Consider the following 17,948-nt stretch of genomic DNA (forward strand, 5'->3'; position numbering starts at 1 on the left):
CCTGTCCACTTGGGTGGCCATTTTAAGGGATCTATGTACCTGCACACCAAGATCCCGCTGTTCCTCCACACTGCCAAGAATCCTGTCTTAATCCTATACTCAACTTTCAAGTTCGACCTTCCAAAATGCATCACTTCACATTTATTCAGGTTGAACTCCATCTGCCACCTCTCAGCCCATCTCTGCATTCTGTCAATGTCACGCTGCAGCCTACAACAGTCCTCTATACTGTCAATGACACCTCCAACCTTTGTGTCATCTGCAAACTTGCTAACCCATCCTTCAATCTCCTCATCCAAGTCATTAATAAAAATTACAAAGAGTAGAGGCCCAAGAACAGAGCCCTGTGGAACACGACTCACCACTGACTTCTAGGCAGAATACTTTCCTTCCACTACCACTCACTGTCTTCTGTTGGCCAGCCAATTCTGTACCCAGACAGCTAAATTTCCGTGTATCCCATTCCTCCTGACCTTCTGAACGAGCAAATGCCTTGCTGAAGTCCATATGCACCACATCCACAACTCGACCCTCATCAACTTGTCTAGTAACATCCTCAAAGAACTCAATAAGATTTGTGAGGCATGACCTGCCCCTCACAAAGCCGTGCTGACTGCCTTTAATCAAGCCATGCTCTTCCAGATGGTCATAAATACTATCCCTCAGAATCCTTTCCAACACCTTGCAGACGACAGAAGTGAGACTGACTGGTCTGTAATTGCCAGGGATTTCCTTATTTCCTTTCTTGTATCTTAAAGCAAATTTCAAGATTTTTTATCAATTAAAATTGTATTTTAGTTTGTTTTGCCAAATGACTATGTCAAGCTGTAACAATACTTAAAAGTGGCTATTTGTGTCTCCAGATGTTGATGAATGTGAGAGCAGCCCTTGTGTCAATGGAGAATGCAGGAACACAGTCGGCTCATTCTCGTGTGAGTGCTCCACTGGTAGCAAACTGGATCAAAGCAGAACTGTCTGCATTGGTGAGATACAATTTCACTTTCTCTTTAAAAACAAAGAACAAACTCAAAGGATTTCCAAGCCGAGAAAATAGATTCTCGCCTAGTATTATTTTTTAACCAGATTTAGTGCAAAGTTTCTCCTCAAATGACATTACATTTATGATGAGATTAAAGATAAAGTGGAAAACTTGGACATTTAAGTGTTACATAAATGACAGATAATTTATTATTCTTATTAATTGCATCTTTTTTAGAATTAGCCATGCAAAATGAGGAATTCTTCCCTGACTAAGTCATGCAGCCTTTAATATATATCAAAGTTTCAAGTTTGGTTCAGTGATCAATTTAGTGAATAATAGTTTGGATCTTTTCAGACTATTAAATTCATTAGAAACAGACCACTGCATTGACAGTATAAAATTTAGTTAATAGATCTGCTTCATATCCAACAGAGCAGTGCTTGTTCATCGGCAAAGTATCTGCAATTATATAGTTTGACTTATTTTCCTAAAAGTGCTGTCAGGGGTCCAAACTGAGAACCTGTCATCTTGATAACTTAGAAGTTCAGTAAAGGAAGTGGTCTATCTTCTATCCTCACTGTGACACAGAAGCGTTCTGTGTTACTCTGGCAAAATGTTATTATGACTGAGTATCAGCAGTCTTCCATTGTGTCAGATGTACATTTAACGCTCAGTCAGATTGTGCTACAGAGTCACAGTCAATCTTTTTTGAAATATAGACACTGTTATAATTGCAATATAGCAATAGCTTGTACTGTGATGCACGGTGCTAAAGGTCTAACTCATGATTACTTATTTATAAAACCCAGTTGACTTTGTTAGAAATATTAAAATAAGTAGGAAAATATGTTTTAAAACAGGGAGCTTAATGTCTCTTCTGCAACAGCAGCCTTCCCAACCCCAACTTCCCAACTTTCTTTGCCAAGAACGTCTAGGGAGGAAATATGAAAAATGAGGCAGTCGTTGAAATTTAGTGAAACAGAATAAGTTGGAAACAAGTTAGAGTCATGTATTTATTCACTTCAAAGAGTCTGCACAAACAGAGTGACTCCCAGGCATGGCAATTATAATATAGCAAGCAGCACAAAATGTTCATTCTTCCAGTTTGGAAGCAGTGGTAGCACGTTAGTTACGCACAATGGTTCCAGTACCATTGTCAAGATTATTGAATATTTTGGCCTTAAGCTCGAGAGAAAAAAAAACGCAAGTTGACTCATCCAAAGGAGTAGGAAAATGGGAAAGCTTGAGGCACTTGGATTATTAGATGGAAAAGGATGCACTGTTACAGATCAGCTTATCGAAAATATTTAAGGTTGACAAGAAAATAGATAAAATATGATTGAAATATAAAGTTTAAGAAGTGGAGGTACAACAAAGTAGTCATGGTGTTAAACTAGTAAAAGGTTAAGTTAGGAACAATGTCAAAACAATTTTCAGAAAGAGTGATCAACATGTAAAAATAGTTTCCAAGATGAGGTATGCAGATGAAAACCTTGCTATCCCATAACAGAAAATTGGATATTGAAGTAAGGAGGTTCACTTGGGGTGGAGAGGGTGAATGAAGTTCTCATCTCGCATTGTCTTGTCAGCTTGTGACATGGTAGGCAATCAGGATTGGCCTTGACAATAACGTCTACCTTGGTCATATAGGTAACATTTTCTGATGAAATATGGCAAGATATCTGCCGGACTGTTGGCAACACAAAGAGCAGTATGTCTACAAGAGAAGGAAAGAATGAGTGAAAACATAATGTACTTTGAAATTTTTATTTTCATTGTGGCATTTTCTGGTGTTTGAATATAAAGTCAGAAATAAAATGGTGACAGTTCCATGTTGTGTCTGCATTTTTAACTTTGCTGCTCAGGGCCAATGATAATCAAAACTGCATTTCTCGCCAAAAAAAAATGATATTATCCAAGTCTGTCCTTTGAAGTTCCTTTTGATTCCTCAGAACAGTAGAAAAACAAGATGGAAAAAGTTAGAGTGAATCTTAAACACACAGGCATAGTCTTTATTCAAAATACATATTTGGATTAAAGCAGGGCTGATATAAAAATGATGCAAGCACATTGCATGGCTAGCAAAACAACACAGCTTTTCCAGTTAGTATGAAGATATGTTGCGTCTGCTGTATACTCAGGAAATCCTGAGACATTTATCAGTGAAAAAGGCTATCATTAAATCCTTGTAATTAGTTGAATTTTCTCATAAATTACCACAGACAGCGTGAAAGGAACTTGCTGGTTGAACATCCAAAACAGCCGCTGTGAGGTGAACATCAATGGAGCCACACTGAAGTCAGAATGCTGCGCTACTCTGGGAGCTGCATGGGGCAGTCCTTGTGAACGCTGTCAACTAGGTACTGAAAATGGATAACAACAAAAAGAATTCCATTTACATTTCTGGGAAAGTAACTAATTTGATTGTGTAGAATTTTTTAAATGAGCACTTTTTTTCAAAAATGCACTTTAGTTCATAAAAAATCACTGTACACGTACATAGTTACTAAAGCAGTTTGAGTTCTGTGCAGTAGCGTATGAAGAAACAAACATCGGAAACAACAAATGCTAGATATCACAGCAGGTGAAACAGTATCCATGGAGAGAGAGCAAGCTAACGTTCTTGATGAGTCATCTAGACTCGGAAGTTCCTTCAAAAGTCACAACTTATGTTTCTCACCAAAAAGTTGGTGAAATTTTGGAGACTGAAAATTAATGAGTTATGTGCCTTCAGAGGAGAACTGTTGTTCGGATGTTTCTCTTCATGGATGCTGCCTGATCTATTGAATATCTTCAAGAATTTTCCATTTTTATGTCCAATGTTCCATACGTGCAGAATATTATTCCTGTCAAAATACTAAACTGTTGATAATCAGCTGATATAATACAGATCCCAGAGGTTTTATTCTTGAACTTGTTTGATTGTGTGTAGATACCACCTGTCCAAGAGGATATGCAAGAGTTAAGGGTGTAGCCTGTGAAGGTAAGAATATTTTAACCTTAAAACATAGGAATACATGACCACCGAATAAAGGAAAAGAGAAAGGCAGGAGGTTTACAGGGCATTTGAGGTAAAACTTTATCGCCCAGGTAGCAGTTGGAATGTGAAATGCATTGCGCGGGAGGGTAGTTGAAGTGGATAACATCACAACATTTAAAAAGTACTTAGAATAACACTTGAAGTATCATAGCATTCAAAGCTATGGACCTATTGCAAAAAAGTGGGACACGCTTAGGTCGTAGATTATTTTTGTCACCACAGACTCAACGGGCTGAAGGGTCTTTTCTATAAAGTAGGATTCTGTGACTTACTGACTTACTTCAATTCGGAAGAAATAATTTTCATTTTCATAGCTTTCATGTTTATATGGTATTGTAAATACTTCATAGTTATTGAAGTTAAATGGAGTTGTATGGGCAAATGCAACATTTAAGGTCTCACGCAAGACAGTGAGGAAAGTGACCAGATGGATAATCTGCAGCATTGAAAATGTAACTGTTGACAGATAAATGCTGACCATGATACCAGGAGAACTGCCCTGCCTTTTGCCATAGGATGTTATATATCCACTTAAAGGGAAGAAAGGCCTGAAGTTCATCATCTTATCTAATACTCGGCTACTGTACTCTTACAATGCAGGATGCTCTCGGAGCCATGCTGCAGTGTCATCATGTCATCCTACATAATGTATTCAAGTGTTTGGAGCAGAATTTGAATGAAATTGAAAACTCCAAAACAAAGTAGAATTAATACAACGCGTTTGACATCATCACAATCTCAATGGCCCTGGGTGAGGATCCCAGACTAGTTGCCACCAAATACTTCAGCGTATTGACCACCTTCTGGTTTTATATCCTAAACACACCTTTCACCCTCTCAATGTGATCGACAATAACCTTGTGTCATACAGCAGACAAAAACACAGATATTAAAATATTCTTACATACTAGCTTTTTGCAGTTGAGGAAAATAACCAAAACACTGACGAAATCGGTGATAGTGCACCCAATCCCTAAATCACTTTTCGTGCCAGCTATTAAAAATGATCATCTACTCAGTGGCAATTTTGGTGCATTCTAGGTTTATATTGAAAAAATCTGGGAAATACTGAAGAACTAAATTTAATTATTCCTACACTCCAGAAAAATGCACCCATTTTTTATTCATTTGTTGGACATGGATTTTGCTGGCTGGCCCAGCATTTATTGCTGTTCCCTGGTAACCCTCGAGAAGGTGTTGGTGAGCTGCCTTCTTAAACTGTTACAGTCCACCTTGGAGACCAGTTCTGTATTCTACTTTGTTTTATTTTGAGAATCACCTGTAAAAAAGCAGGAAGCAGCTTTCCCTTATGTGCCACATTGACACAAAGGACCGATTTTCACTTGCTGTCCTGAACGACTTCTTCTCTGAGAGCAAGGCAGTGCAAACTGGGGCTAGCGTCCACCGCCACTGGCAGCAGTAAGCGTTGCCTAATGCTGAGGCAGATTTTGTAAAAGATGCGTCTTGGTTCTCTACTACAATAAAAGCAGTAAAACAATAAGCAGCTCTCTGCAACCTCACAGCTCCTCATCCTACACATTCCCCACGCCAGTCCATGCCACCTACCCAGACATGTTTTGCCATGCATCTCTAACTACCCTGAAGCGCCCCTCTGTGTGAACCCCTTCCACTCTACCCGTCCCCATATCCCTTTCTGGGTTGTGATAATCTCCTCCCCACCCCCACTAATCCCATCTCCTTGCTTTGCTTTCCTCCCATTTTCTTCACCCTTCCTCCTGCCTGACTTGCCTCTAAACCCCTGACCTTGTCGCACCCTCTTGTCTCCCCAGATTTGCGACTGAGTCTTGCCCTTCACCCTCCCCTCTGTTTTGGCCTCAGCTGTCACCCTGTCACCCTCAGCTCTGCTCTCAGGTCCTGGCTCTGATCTTCATTCTGCTCCTGGCCTTCACCTTGTAGCAGCACTGGCCAGTGCAGGATGCCCTGCACAAATCACCTTCTGCCATTAGATGGAGACTGGTCAATCTAACAGTACTGTATACTTGTGCATACTTGGATAAGTGTAAACGTGGACAATGTACCTCTTTTATATTTAATAGAGCATTTTATTTTGAGGATATTTCTGCTGGGATGGCATTTCTGCTGCAGCACTTGCTTTTCTCTGTGCAAAGCATGTGTGGAAGAACCCATCTCTGGTTTTAACATTGTTTCCTGTGGAAACTCATGACTCAGTTAAAATTGTGATATTCAAGAATGGAATTAAAACTTAAAGTAGCATTTACTGTATCAAGAATCAGTGCTGATTGTGCTTCCTCCCACCCCTGTGACCCTGTATTGGGTCTTTACCCACCAACCTAAACTGCACTGAGCACTACAGAACAATTGTTTGCATGGCCAATTCATTTAACCTTTACATCCTTGGATTGCATGAGGAAACTGACGCACATATTCAGAGAACGTGCAAACTCCACATAGACACTCACTAAGGCTAGAATTGAACCCCGGTTCCTGTGAAGCACCAGTGCTAACCACTGAGCCACTGTGCTGCCTAGTTCAGTTTCTGGTCAGTGGTAACCCCTAGCCTAATCACCAGTGATGGCAGAGCCAGTTAATATCAAGGAACAATGGTCAGATTCTCCACGTTTGGAGATTGATCATTGGCTGACAGGAATGCTATTTGCCAATTGTCAGCCCAAGCCTGGATATTGTCCAGGTCCTGCTGCATTTGGACATAGACTATCATAGGCAACATGTTTGCAGCCTTTCATTTCTGCATTTGTTGTGCTTTGCAGGATCTAGTTGTTAAGTTACCTTAACTGTTGTGCCTACTTCTTTAAATGTTAATTTTGTGATGAGCCAAATTAATGAATTGGTTGGAACTGAAGATTGTCATTCTGATTTATCACTTTATACAGATGTGAATGAATGCACAGTCTTTCCTGGCATTTGCCCAAATGGACACTGTGTTAATACTCAAGGATCCTTCCAGTGTGAGTGTCCTGAAGGGTTGACCAGAGATAGCACGGGTCGGATTTGTGTGGGTAAGAAATCAATTACCTTAAAATATAGCTAAGGTCTAAATAGAATCTGTTTCTAAAGTCATGATTTGGAGGAGCCAGTGTTGGACTGGGGTGTACAAAGTTAAAAATCACTCAACACCAGGTTATATTTGGAAGCACTAACTTTTGTCACCTGATGAAGGAGCAGCGCTCCGAAAGCTAGTTTGTTTCTAAACTTTGTTTCTAAAGTGTGAGTTTTGAAGTGTACGTTTGAAAAGGAGGGTGGACATTTTTTTATGTTGTCTGCAAAGTTCCAGCACCTGTTTAAAGCAAGGCCATTGATGGGACTGAAGGACCAATGGCCTTCTCAATACTTATTCCTTGTTTGTATATTCTCATGATTGGGATTTAGGGAACAGATTAATTTTTTCTTTATATTCACTCAAGGTCATGTGGACTTGATAGAATTTTTATAGGCCTTCCCCAAAGGAGATGAGGTGAGGTTGCTGCTGGCTGCCTGCCAGGTTCCCCATCACCTGAATTAAATCCCAACTAACACATGGGCACTGCTGTACCCTGCTCACGTAGCAGTCTATCCAAATACGACACATCTTGGGAGTAGCGTCAATCATATGCTCTCAACATATGGCTGTACTCATCTCAAATAGTCTATCCTTGACATCCAAAAGCAATTAAATTGAAATCTGACAAAAATCTACTCAGAAATCCTATAATCTTTTTGGTTTAAAAATCCAGGAATAAACTGTGACATTACGGATGCTCTGCAGTAGAACAGCACTGACAGCTATGTAATATGTTGTGTAGATATCCGTCAGGAACAGTGTTATCTCAAGTGGGATGAGGATGAATGCACAGAACCAGTGGCTGGAAGATTTCGAATGGATGCTTGCTGCTGTTCGATTGGATCTGCCTGGGGAGTGGATTGTGAAGAGTGCCCCAGGCCTGGCACTAAACAGTATGAGCTGCTTTGTCCGAGAGGCCCAGGGTTCACCAACAGGGGTGACATTCTCACAGGAAGACCATTCTATAAAGGTAAAACTATTGTCATCCTTTGACCAAAACAGAAATTTGTGTGTGGCATTGGAAGGGTCCTGAAGAGTGGAGAGACCAAGCTGGGCTGTAGTGGGAAGCATCACAGTGATTAGGGCAGGGTGGACAGGAACGTGGATAGCAGCATTTTCAGGCTGAGAACACTTTGCCGCACTGGCCAGGGAGAATGAACAGTTGAGTTGTAAGCTAAGGCAGGGTCTGGGAATCACAAATGGGGGAAAAGCAGGAATATGAAGGGAAAAAATGAAAGAGTTGATAGTCACAGGGAAAGATTGAAGGATGGAGGCATCACCAAAAGAAAGGAGATAGCTATTTGCAGAAATAGTAGTGGGGGCAGACGGGTCAGGGGAGGTGTGCTAGGTTAGGTGAATTGGCCATGCTAGATTGCCCGTAGCGTTAGTTGAAGGGGTAAATGTTGGGGAATGGGTCTGGGTGGATTACGCTTCGGCGGGTCGGTGTGGACTTGTTGGGCCGAAGGGCCTGTTTCCACACTATAAGTAATCTAATCTATCTGCACATGTTAATGCAGAGCACAAACACAACTGAGAGAATAGAGAAAGCAATTGAAAGATATAATTGCATAAACACTCAATTAACAGCTCAGCACTGAGGAAAACACTCACTACAGAACACAAGTGAATAAGGTATTTTGGCTCCTAACTTCATGACCATGTCCTGTGATTCATTTAATTTGGGGCATCTAAGACTCACCAACTCTGGTGATGCTGGTACGGGGATTATTCCACAAGCAGCTGTGATGGAGCACTCCCAGGTTGAGGACATTTGGATAAACCATTCTACAAGCTGTAGATTCCAAAGTTGTAAGAGGATAATGAAGACTACCAAGAGTCAGAATGAGTTACTTGCCACATGCATCGAAAGGAAAGTACCGGTCAAGGCCACAATGATCTTGCACATGGCAGAATGAGGAAGGGGAAAACTAGTCATGGGTCATGAAGGACTCACCCCACCATGTCGAGGTGGCTGTAGAATAGTGTTTCACCCAATTGATGAGCATCTTGGTAAGGGCTGAAAGGGCAGCTTGACTATGTCAAGATCACAAATGGAAAACAGACATTTCATTCCTGATGTTTCTTCATGGATCATTATTCTGTGATTGATGTTTAAGCCAGCAGTTGCACTAACATTGAAGAAGTTAAGAAAGAGGAATGTCCAGCACTAACAGACCCAGAGACACGAGGCCCAAGGGATAACAGCAGATCGATGAGGTCAGGGCCAGTTTGCTCAGCTGACCTGCAGCTGAAAATGTGTTGCTGGAAAAGCGCAGCAGGTCAGGCAGCATCCAGGGAACAGGAGAATCGACGTTTCGGGCATAAGCCCTTCTTCAGGAATGAAAGGAATGATTCCTGAAGAAGGGCTTATGCCCGAAATGTCGATTCTCCTGTTCCCTGGATGCTGCCTGACCTGCTGCGCTTTTCCAGCAACACATTTTCAGCTCTGATCTCCAGCATCTGCAGACCTCACTTTCTCCTCAGCTGACCTGCAGTCCCTTCTCCTGTCTATGTCAGCCACCGAAACATCAAACCCATCAGAGATGTGCAGCTGCAAACACTCCTTCATTGCTCTTCCCTTCTCAGTCTTCCACCTGCTGCTGTGGCAGTCACACCATCCTGCCCGGACTGCACAGCAAATCAGGAGTACCTCATCCAACAGTGTGGCTGTTCCCAGAAACAAAGTTTTTCCAGTTAACCTACCCCATCCCTGATCTATAACAGTGTTTGAAGCTCAGACACCAGCTCATCAACTCCAAACCGTGTCTGTACATGGGAAGGCTGTAGATCATACAGTTCCCAAAAGCTACAGCTGCAACACATCAGCTTCCCAGCTATCTTTATTCCTTATTTAACTAATTAGATTTCAAGTTTTAAAAGTCATGTTTAAAAAAACTGTTCAGTTATTTGTAGCTATGTATTATGGAGGCCAGTTAGCTTAGTTGGTTAGATGGCTGCTTTGAAATACAAGGTGATGCCAACAGTGTGGGTACAATTCCTGTGCCAGCTGAGGTCACCATGAGGGGCTCTCCTTCTCACCCGAGGTGTGGTGACCCTCAGGGTGAGCTACCACTGGTCATCTCTCTCTTTCTAATAAGAGAGCAGCCCTATAGTCTGGGGACTTAAAAAAAGTCATGTTAGATAAATTAAAAACTACTTTATGTTTCCCCATGGGAGGTACATTGGAAAAAAGTAGTTATATTTTTGTAATTGAGTAGCTAAATGTAATCTTCAGCATGCCCAAAGATTTGATTTGATGATGTGTTAGTGTATTCATGTGACAAGATCTTTGCCTCGCAAAGTTAAAGGGCAACCAGTGAGTTTAGTCATGCATCAAAAATGTTTTCTTTTGAACCCTGTGATTTCTGTGCATGTTGTTTATTGCCTTTACAGATGTTAATGAATGCAAAGTGTTTAACAACCTCTGCAGTAACGGGAAGTGCAGAAACACCATCGGCAGTTTCCGGTGTAAATGTGACAATGGGTTTGCTCTGGATATGGAGGAAAGGAATTGCACAGGTACGGCACTTTGACTTGAATGAGCTGTACCAACACCACAATTAGTGAACACAGCATGCACACAACCAAAACCAACACACAGTGCACAGAATCCTGCTGGTCCCACAGAGGCCAATTTGACAGGGGAATGGAAAGCAGAAATGGAGAGAGGGAATCAGGTTGGTAATAGGTCAGACCATGTTACATTTCCAAATTGTTTTGGTCAGAGACCAGAGCTGACTCAGAAACAGCTGGCCTGGTGGGTAGCAAATAATGACCAATTAATCAGGCTAAGAGGACAGAGAGGATGTTATCAGGATCTTCTGAGTGTTAGAGAAGCCTGTTATTGACCGCGAGACTTGGCTGCTCCATGGAGGCAAAGATTCAGTGACAGGCCATGGGGAGACATTGTGCCCCACAAATGGGGCAGGGGGCAGGAAAAGCTTCAGCCAAGAGGCTTCTCTGGAAGCATTTCCCTGTTTGCCCAAGAGAAACCAGAAGACCATAAGGAGCAGAATTAGGCTATTCAGCCCATCAACTCTTCTCTGCCATTCAATCATGGATGATATATTTCTCAAGATTCATCAATTTCCTGATGAAGGGCTTTTGCCCGAAACGTTGATTTTCCTGCTCCTCGGATGCTACCTGACCTGCTGTGTTTTCCCAGCACTTTTCGAATCTTGACTCTAATCTCCAGGCTCTGCAGTACCCACTTTCACCTGTTATGTTTCTCAACCCTATTCTCCTGTCTTCCCTTACCAATCAAGATCCTGTCTATCACTGTTTTCAATACACTCCATGACTTGGCCTCCACAGCCCTCTGTGGCAATGAGTTCCACAGAGTCACCACCCTCTAGCTGAAGAAATTCCTCCTCATCTGAATTCGAAAGGATTATCACTTCACTCTGAGGCTGTGCCCTCGGGTCCTAGTCTCTCCTCCTAGCAGAAACATCCTTTCCACATCCACTCAATCCAGAGCCCTCAGGATTCTGTACGTTTCAATCAGATCCTCTCTCATCCTTTTAAACTCTACTGAGTACAGACCCAGAGTCCTCAACCACTCCTCACATGACAACTCCCTCATCCCCGGGATCATTCTTGCAAACCTCCTCTGGAACACCCCCCTAATGCCAGCACATCCTTCCTTAGGTACAGGATCCAAAACTGCTCACAATATTCCAAATACAGTCTGACCAGACCATTATGCAGCCTCAGCAGTATAACTCTGATCTTGTATTCGCGCCCTCTTGAAATGAATACCAACGTTGTATTTGCCTTCCTAACTGCCAAACTGAGCATGTACCTTAATCATCACAACATGTTGAATTAGAACTCCCAAGTCCTTTTGTGCTTCAGCTTTCTTAAGCCTTTCTGTGTTTAGAAAACAGTCAATATCTCTATTTTTCCTACCAAAGTGCATAACCTCACACTTTCCCACATTGTATTCCATCTGTCTCTTCTTTGCCCATTGTCCTAGCCCATCCAAGTCCTTCTGCAGCCCTCCCCACTTCCTCAACACTCCCTGTCCCTCCACCTATCTTTGTGTTACCTGCAAACTTAGCAACAACGCCCTCAGTTCCTTCGTCCAGATCATTTAATATAGCTGCGGTGCAACATAGACCCTTGTGGAACTCCACTAGTCACCGGCTGCCATCCTGGAAAAGACCCCTTTATCTCCACTGTCTGCCATCTGCCAGTCAGCCGAACCTCGATCCATGCCAGTACCTTGTCCCTAACACCATGAGTTTTTAGCAGCCTCCTCAGCAACACCTTGTGAAAGGCCTTCTGGAAATCCAAATAGATCACATTCACTGACTCCCTTCTCTAACTCTCTCATTATCTTCTTCAAGAATTTGAACAGATTTTTCAGGCAGGACCACCCCTTAACAAAGCCACGTTGACTCATATACTCCACAATCTTGTCCTTGATAATGGACCTCTAAAATTCTACAAACAACTGTGGTTAGACTAACCAGCCTATAGTTTCCATCTTCTGCCTCCCTCCCTTCTTAAACAGGGCTGTTACTTTATCCATTTTCCAGTCCTCTGGGACCTTCCCTGACCCCAGTGATTCCTGAAAGATCACCTCCAATGCCTTTGCAATCTCCTTCAAAACTCCGGGGTGTAGTCAGACCTTTCAGCTTTCCTTACGTAAGCCCGTATCAGAGTTGATATTTCTAAAATGCTTTCACAGGCATTTCTACTTTGAGTTCTCACAATGTTGTGGGTCCTCAGCTTGGCCCTGCAGACTCAGAAACCTGCCTGCTATCCTTGGTTAATGGGTGCTCTCAGAATTCTCCCCTTAATTTGTTCTCTGAGAGGATCTCAGAGGTGGGCTATACTCATTTCACTCCAACAGGAGTATGTTCACAATTTATTTTTTAACTGTGCTGCCTGAAATGTTTTCTGCATTTTGCTGACCCTAAGGTAGCCTGCAAGTACTCCTCAACAGGAAAATCCCATCTTTGCGGGCACTCTCTCTCAATGCAGGATTGCTAAGTGGGAAATCTCTGAGACTCCCACTCCTCGTCTCAAGAATGAGAATCCAGGCCAACATTCTGATTGTGTTCAGCCAGACAGCATCACAAATAGTGGGAAAGGTCAGACTTTAGAATCTGATGTGATCATTTGCAGTAACAGCTTTGCCTATTCAGCTGTTATTCAAATCCTCCAGCCCTTATTAATGTTCAGTATTGTTGGTTCTAAATCAAAACACTTGCTCTAACACCTTTAGATGTTACTGCCCAACTAAATTATGTTATTTCATGATTTTCCAAGTTGTAACTTCTACCAACTCAAACTGTTTAACTTGCTGTACTTTCCAAAAGCAAGTCATGCCTCTTGTAAGTTACATTTCACTCGTGGAGATAAAGGAAAGCTATGTTTACCCAAAAATGAAAAGCATAGAGTAGAAAATACAAGCACATAGTAGTCTTTTTAATTCTTTCAGAATGCTTCACCTTTGAAATCTGTTTTCTTCTCTTTTATAAGACATTGATGAATGTCGGATTTCTCCTGGCCTCTGTGGAAATGGAACTTGTGTCAATACTCCTGGCCATTTTGAGTGCGAGTGTTTTGAAGGCTTTGAGAGTGGATTTATGATGATGAAGAATTGCATGGGTAGGTATATTGTCCAATTGTTTCAGAAATGTTACACTGTGAAGACACCTGCTTATATGACTAATACAACATGGGGTTGGATTTTTCCAAGGAGTGACAATCACATCCATAATGCAACTCTGCTCCTACGTTCTTTTATGGTCAGGAATAACTCTGTATTTCTGTCAGGAGATTCCAATCCCAGCTCCTCCAGAAATGTAGAGCACACCTTACTCTGAACACATCCCTCATTGTACAGGGCAGATGGGGAAGTCAAATGGTGCCTCCTTTTCACACAGCAATGGTTGATGTATTCTGAGATTTACAGCTCCAGCAGCACAAGTAGGTACTCTGGCAGCGCCTGTGAAAGGGAAAGTGTGAGGTTAAGGTACGGGGTATGTAACAGAGGCTTTAGGCTGGGTTGGGAGAGGGGCTGTGGGAAGATTGGATCTGATGGGGAGAGGTCATGAGGGTAGTGTCTGCCTAAAGTGTGGGTGCAGGGAAACGCATCTGAGCCAGTGGCAGGGGGATGGTGATGTCACATCCTGGGAGGACGGGGGAGGGAGGGGATATCAGACCTCAAGTGGAAGGTAATGGGCATGTCCAATTCCCTGGGGAAAGAGGTGTTAGGTCACGAGGGAGGAGATATTGTTGGGTGCGAGGTGGGGTATTGTGTCCCAGGAGCAAGGGGAGGGTGTTAGACCCTGAGAGGGAGGCTTCAGTGAGTGTCTGAGGATAGTGTCTTGTCAGGTACTGTGAGGGATATAAGAGATCTGGGGTCAGTGCCATTGGGAGTAACTAGCTTAATAGTTACCAGGAGTTAGACTAGGTTTTAATTTTCCAACTGTTAATGGGTAACTATTAATTGCAGCAAAACTGTCCAAATGCTCTGATTTAGTGGGATACTTTCAGAGAGTTCATGGCGCAATAGAATTGTCCATTGGAATATTCAATTTCCCAAGCATTCCCTTAGATTCTGTTACTTTGGGGATTGTACAAGGCCCTCAAGTGTATTTGCATCTACATTTAAGAAACTATCGCTTGGGAAATCCAGGCCAACTTTAAAAAAATTATTTTCAGCTGAAAGTTCAACCAATTGATGAAACAAACAGAGAGAGGACTATATGATCAGGAGAGGAGCCAGTTAGATGCGATACACTAACTCACAGGGAGGGAAGAAAAATCAGCTGTAAAATCACCCAGTCATTTCACAAACCTCATGAAAGCACCCTGCAGAGATACAGAGACAGGTGCCAGAATTTAAGCTGCTGCCTTTTGGCTTTATCACACAATGGTCTTTGTTGTGGAGGGATCTAAAAGTAGATTTGTTTTCTAAAACTGAGATGGAGAAGGAGCTGTTACACTCAGGTTTATTTTAACATCAAAACACTGTATTTGAGAATGAATTAATATTTTAGAGCCCGGTGGGCAATCAACATTGAGAAAATGTATTCTGATGTGTAACATGTTTTCAAGCAGTAATCAGGGTACCGGTCGATATAATCCTTATAGGTTTTTTTTTCTGATAGCAGACTTCATTTTAAAATGGTTTTAAATCATCTGCATTTATTTCTTGTGCCATAAAATATTTGAACATATAGAACACAGAATGTTACAGGCCCTTCAGCCCTCGATGTTGCACCGACCTGTGAAATTAATCTCTTGCCCATCTACCCTACACCATTCCATTATTATCCATATGTATGTCCAATGTCCATTTAAATGCACAGCGTCAGCGAGTCTATCACTGTTGCAGGCAGGCCGTCCCACACCCCTATTACTCTCTGAGTGAAGACATCTTGGGTTACCTTGGGGAATGTATTTTTGTAATGCATTTTGTTTGAAGTCATTTTTCTACTTGGAACGCTGTAGGTATCAATGATAGAGAATGGTATTATTTAAAAAGTTCATTCACCCAAATTAAAATTTCCTACATCATTGAAGCACAGTAGCTCCAACAAAAGAATGTAAGAACATAAGAGCTAGGAGCAGGAGTAGGCCATCTGGCCCATTGAGCCTACTCCCTCATTCAATAAGATCATGGCTGATCATTTCATGGACTCAGATCCACTTACCCGCCTGCTCCCAGAACCCTTAATCCCTTAACTGTTCAAAGATCTCTCTGTCTTTGCCTTAAAACACTCAATGAGATGGCCTCCACTGCTTCACTGGGCAGGGAATTCACAGACTCACAACCCTTTGGGTGGAGAAGCTCCTCCTCAACTTAGTCAACATGTGCTTCAAAAATTAATAGAATATGTTTCATACTCTCAGTTCCTCATGTCGCTAATTCACAATCAGGCCCATACTGATAACTCAAGAGATCAAGCTGACTGTCAAGTCAAAGGGGAAATCATGTTAGGGCTAGTATATTGACAACAGACCATCCCTGTCCTCTCAGTGTTGTGCATCTCTGAGACAGTATACCGGCCATTTCAGGCATATAGAAACTCTCAGTTAGATTTCACAGTCATTTGGTTAGAACACTTTTTTTTATACATGGTAATAAGTTTTCAGATAATCGAATCACTAAACAGGGAAAAGAATGTTAAGACTGAGCTGAGAAAGAAAATTCAAACATCGTAAAATACAGTAGAGGAATGAAATGAAAGATCTGCCCAGTGCTGTGTTTGTTGATATCTGTCGAAGGACCCTTGGGTTACAGTGTTATTATTTGTGTTTACACGCAGATGTCAAAGAGTAGCTGATTTTTAGATCAGATGTTGGAGGGTTTGGAATTTATAAATCAAACAATTACAATGTCAAGAGCCTATCATAATTTAAAATTGTTAATTCAATTGATTTGTCAACAGAAGCTTTAATATTTCAATATTGCCTTTGCTTTGCCCACGCAGATATCGATGAGTGTGAGAGGAACCCTCTTTTATGCCGTGGTGGGACCTGTATAAATACAGAAGGCAGTTACAGGTGTATATGCCCTCCAGGACATGAGCTGACTCCCGATGGTAGTGCCTGTGTTGGTAAGAGAAACAGATTACTCAATGGAGAAGATACAACTATTTGTGACTATTTTTCTGCTGTTTGTCCAGAAAATCACTTCCACAATATTTGAATTTTGTTGCTTTATCTCCGTTGTTTTACAGACATCAATGAGTGTTCCCTCAGCGATAATCTTTGTAGAAATGGCAAGTGTGTAAATATGGTTGGAACATATCAATGTGCTTGCAACACTGGATACCAGGCCACCCCCGATAGGCAAGGCTGTGTTGGTAAGATTTGTTGGAATATGTTTGGTATCTATAGTTCCATTCTTGAATTAGTTTATTATTCATAGTGCAGACTGAATTGTCTTTAAGTTTTCTAATTTTGGTCAAAAGTTCAAGCTACCATTTCTTCCATTGGTCCTGAGAGGAATTGCTTTTGAGGGCAGAAGTAGTGATAGCAATCTCAATGTAGGGGTATGGGTGGGTTGCGCTTCGGCGGGGCGGTGTGGACTTGTTGGGCCGAAGGGCCTGTTTCCACACTGTAAGTAACCTAAACCTTAACCTAATCTAACCTTCCCATCCCCATTTAATTTTGAAAGCTGCCAATGCCAATCTGCACTGAAAACAACAAATGCTGGAGATCACAGTGGGTCAGACAGTATCTGTGGAGAGATAGACGCTAACATTTCAAGTCTAGGTGACTGTTCATCAGAGCTGTTCCCATTTCCCTCAATTTTGAAATTAGTTTTGAGATTGATTTAGCATCATGGTATTGTCCCTATCTTTGGGCCAGAAGGCCCAGGTTTACATGCCACTCACTCCAGATGTGTGTCGGACCCTGCCTGAAGAGGTTTGATTAAAAATATCACGAAATTGGTTTGTACCATGAACAAAGCTCAGGGAACAATCCCTGCACTGATTCAGATCTCATTTACATAATGCAGCGAGATGTTTCCCCAGTCAATTCACCGGGAAAATAATTTGGTTTTGGAGCTATTGTTAGGATCAGGAAGGGAGAAGGAGAAATTCCCAGGTAATGCCAAAGTGAGGGTAAGAGGCACTCCCCAGGAGCAATGAGGAGGTGGTAGACAGAGACAGTGTCTGGGAGAAAGTGAGGACTGCAGATGCTGGGGATAAGAACTTAAAAATGTGTTGCTTGAAAAGCGCAGCAAGGTCAGGCAGCATCAAAGGAGAACGAGAATCGACGTTTCGGGCATAAGCTCTTCTTCAGGAATGAGGAAGGTGGGCCAAGCAGGCTAAGATAAAAAGTAGGGAGGAGGGACTTGGGGGAGGGGCGTTGGGAATGCGATAGGTGGAAGGAGGTTAAGGTGAGGGTAATAGGCC

The 17,948-nt window shown here is 42.1% G+C and overlaps 1 protein-coding gene across 1 annotated transcript in view; it reads left to right on the forward strand.

Annotated features, from left to right (window-relative positions):
• The window catches only part of LOC122558088 (fibrillin-2-like), a 318,053-nt gene that overhangs the window by 176,856 nt on the left and 123,249 nt on the right, over positions 1–17,948 (forward strand). The window contains exons 20-28 of the mRNA XM_043706411.1: positions 864–983; positions 3,205–3,342; positions 3,915–3,965; positions 6,896–7,021; positions 7,805–8,032; positions 10,456–10,581; positions 13,552–13,680; positions 16,515–16,640; positions 16,764–16,889. Of these exons, the coding sequence (XP_043562346.1) occupies positions 864–983; positions 3,205–3,342; positions 3,915–3,965; positions 6,896–7,021; positions 7,805–8,032; positions 10,456–10,581; positions 13,552–13,680; positions 16,515–16,640; positions 16,764–16,889 (1,170 nt within the window). The remainder of the gene's footprint in view (positions 1–863; positions 984–3,204; positions 3,343–3,914; positions 3,966–6,895; positions 7,022–7,804; positions 8,033–10,455; positions 10,582–13,551; positions 13,681–16,514; positions 16,641–16,763; positions 16,890–17,948) is intronic.

Source organism: Chiloscyllium plagiosum, chromosome 2, assembly GCF_004010195.1.
Source record: "Chiloscyllium plagiosum isolate BGI_BamShark_2017 chromosome 2, ASM401019v2, whole genome shotgun sequence".
NCBI lineage: Eukaryota > Metazoa > Chordata > Chondrichthyes > Orectolobiformes > Hemiscylliidae > Chiloscyllium > Chiloscyllium plagiosum.